The sequence below is a fragment of the Micropterus dolomieu genome, linkage group LG21 (genome assembly GCF_021292245.1).
Source record: "Micropterus dolomieu isolate WLL.071019.BEF.003 ecotype Adirondacks linkage group LG21, ASM2129224v1, whole genome shotgun sequence".
Lineage (NCBI taxonomy): Eukaryota > Metazoa > Chordata > Actinopteri > Centrarchiformes > Centrarchidae > Micropterus > Micropterus dolomieu.
In genome coordinates this window covers 36,289,162-36,292,589 of record NC_060170.1, presented here as the reverse complement: position 1 = coordinate 36,292,589, position 3,428 = coordinate 36,289,162, and the positions used below count along the sequence as shown (strand labels likewise).

The following is a 3,428-nucleotide window of genomic DNA, read 5'->3' as shown; positions in this document are numbered from 1 at the left end:
ATATGAATCCAGCCTGAATAAAGTGTTTATTAAACTGATTGACTATAGCTGCTTTGTCTTTTATTTCATCTGAACCAATGAGAATCTGTTCAGGGAGGTTTGAGGTCACACGTGCACCTGACAAAGATTTAACTGATTTCCAAAACTTTAAAGGGTTGTTTAAGTTTTCTGTGATTGACTTCAAATAAAACTCAGATTTGGACTTTCTAATCATCAAAGTACACTTGTTTCTTACAGTTCTAAATGCAGTCCAATCAGCAGAAGAGTTGGAGAATCTAGCTTGTGCCCACATTTTATTTCTCAAACAGATTAGCTCTGATAGGCTGTCTGAGAACCAAGGGTTGTCCTTACCACTGATCCTAAACTTTGTGATTGGTACATGTTTATTTACAATGGAAATGAAATTTGAATGAAAAAAATCCCATACCATTTCAGCATCTGAAAACAAAGACACCCTGCTGAGATCACTGTGATACAGATCTTGCAGAAAAGCCTGTTGTTCAAAACTTTTAAAATGTCTTTTTAGGATGATGCACGGTTTTACCTTGGGGATTTTTGTATTTCTTACACAAGCGACTGCACAATGGTCGCTGACATCATTACAAAATACGGCAGTTGAGGTATATTTATGAACTGAATTTGTTATGATTAAATCAAGGAGAGTAGATTTTATTTCTGCTTTGGGATTTATTCTTGTTGGTTCATTAATAAGTTTAGGTCATTACATAAGTCTTTAAAATAATCAGAGTTCCCAGAAAGCCAGTCCCAATTCATATCACCCATAAGAATAAATTCAGAGTCATTAATTTCATGTAATATTTCGGATATAGATTGGAAAGCATCCTTTGAGGCAGATGGAGGTCTATAGCACCCAACTACTGTAATATCTGTCTTTTGAGATATTCACTTTCACGGTCAGAATTTCAAATTGTTTAGCTTTAGTTAGTGACAGGGTTACAGAGCTTATAAACTTAGATTTCACATATATGGCAACCCCACCTCCTTTGACCACCCGGTCAGTTCTATAAACTTTATAACCCTCAATAGAAATAAGTTAATCAGATACAGATTTTTTAAGCCAGATTTCAGAGATAATAATGATATCAGTATTGGTTGTATTAGCCCAGATCTTGATCATATCCATTTTAGGGACAAGGCTTCTAACGTTTAAATGTATAAAACCAAGGCCATGTCTGCTTTTGAAATCTGAAGGAGTGACTAAGGAGTGACAAGTGTTAGGAGGACCAGGAACAGGACCAGGATTGGGCTGAATATTACCAGATAACATCAATAAAAGCATAATCATACAACGTAGTTTTTGTTTGGCTGGGTAATATTTGTCATTACCACTGTCCTCTATGAACTGAGAAAAAGAGTAATCTAAGACAATAAAATAGTCATTTAACAGTAGGTTCTGGAGATACAGGGTCTTATTAACTTGTGAACAGTTTTTTTGGTTACACAGGTTGATTTTCTGGCGGTATATCTCATAATGACTTGTAGATGAAGTTGAGAAATGACCATAGTTTAACTGTATTAATATACTGCTTCTCATTTTGGGCATATTAAGTTCATCTAGTACAGGGCTGGACTGTATAAGTATGAAGAGTATAAACAAAAGCATGATGTCAAGTTACCAGGTTTAGTTGAAGACAGCCTTAACAGAGGTGAACAGTAGCTTGGAGAAAAAAAGTCAGGGCTACAGGATGGAGGCTAGCAGAGAGGCTTCCAGGTGATAGCTAGCAAGCAGGGCTAATAGCAGCAGGCTAGGAGTAGGGCTATCAGTAGCAGGCTAGCAGCAGGGCATCCAGGTGGTGGCTAGCTAGTGGGGCTAGCAGCAGAGCATCCAGGTGGTGGCTAGCAAGTGGGGCTAGCAGCAGGGCATCCGGGAGGTGGCTAGCAAGTGGGGCTAGAAGCAGGACATCCAGGTGGTAGCTAGTAAGGGCAGCTAGCAGCAGGGCATCCAGGTGGTGGCTACCAAGTAGGGCTTGCAGCAGGGCATCCAGGTGGTGGCTTGCAAGCGGGGGCTACCATCAGGAGGCTAGCAAGAAGAGGTACTAGCAGCAGGCTAGCAGCAGGACATCCAGGTGGAGGCTAGCAAGCAGGGCAACCAGCAACAGGCTATCAGCAGGGCATCCAGGTGGTGGCTAGCAAGCAGGGCTATCAGCAGCAGGCTAAGAAGCAGGGCTACCGACAGCAGGCTAGCAGCAGAGCTACAAGTAGCAGGGCAGCAGCAGGGCATCCAGCAGGTGGCTAGCAAGCAGGGCTACCAGCAACAGGCTAGCAGCAGGGCATCTAGGTGGTGGCTAGCAAGCAGGGGCTACCGACAGCAGGCTAGCAGCAGGGCTACCAGTAGCAGGGTAGAAGCAGGGCATCCAGGAGGCGGCTAGTAAGCAGGGCTACCAGGTGGTGGCTAGAAGCAAGGCTACTGACAGCAGGCTAGCAACAGGGCCACCAGCAGCAGGCTAGCAATAGGTCATGCAGGTGGTGACTAGCAGCAGGGCTAGCTGCAGCAGGCTAACAAGCAGGGCTACCTGTAGCAGGCTACTAGCAGGGCATCCAGGTGGTAGCTAGCAAGCAGGGCTACCAGGTGGTCAATGTCCAGGTTTTAAGTTCAAATTCAGCCTTATCCACAATTAACATAATCCCAGTATGGAGGAGAATGTCTTGTTTTTCGGGAGTATACTCATTTGAGTTTAAAAGACATAAAACATCACAAGAAAAACCTAAAATCTTGAGATCTCAAACACTGAGATCCACACATAGATGTGGCTTGGCTGTTCATAGATTAATGACTAATGTTTGGATAATAGACTTTGTAACAGTGCTCAGATCAGTTTTGTCCGATGCTGTAAATCATGAGCACTAATGAACCTGTTCACACTGAGAGCCGCCACCGTTTCTACACAGATCGATTAGCATCACAGGATGTGTTCAGGTCCACTTTTCAAAGCATGTTACACTATCACTTAAGTTACATACATAGAAGCAAAGAAAATAGACTTGAAGCGTAAAAGCAAATGATGTGTGTAGACAGCTGCGTTTAGGAGCGTATCTTTCTCTGTGGACATCTCAAAAATACTTGTTTCGTATGTCTCAGCTATGAAAGGCAATGCATCATAGTTCATCATAGTTCACAGGGAGCTTTGCTGAGCTGTTGATTGGCAGTTTAAGGCACAATGTCATGACGTGTCAGGTACCTTATACTGTCTGGCGATGTTGCTCTCATGTCCGTCTTCCACCTGTTGGAATTTATTTTCCAGACCCTTCAGCTGAATTTCCATTTTCTCTACAAACTGCAGATCTCTCTGAGTCCGCTGGTCCAGAACCTCAATGGACTGACTCATATTCTGAACCTGAGTGAAACAAACACACAATGCATAATACAGTGTGTACATATACATATATATATATATATATATGTATAT

At 42.6% G+C, this 3,428-nt stretch overlaps 1 protein-coding gene across 2 annotated transcripts in view; it reads right to left on the bottom strand.

Moving 5' to 3' along the window:
* The window catches only part of LOC123960971 (noelin-like), a 16,678-nt gene extending 13,322 nt beyond the window's left edge, over positions 1–3,356 (bottom strand). Inside the window, exon 1 of one of the 2 annotated variants that reach the window (XM_046036038.1) lies at positions 3,201–3,356. In XM_046036038.1, the coding sequence (XP_045891994.1) occupies positions 3,201–3,347 (147 nt within the window). In that variant the 5' untranslated portion in view covers positions 3,348–3,356. Of the gene's footprint in view, positions 1–1,637; positions 2,747–3,200 lie in introns of those variants that run through there. The other variant, XM_046036037.1, reaches the window with a different exon arrangement.
* Between the last annotated feature and the right edge of the window lie 72 nt (positions 3,357–3,428).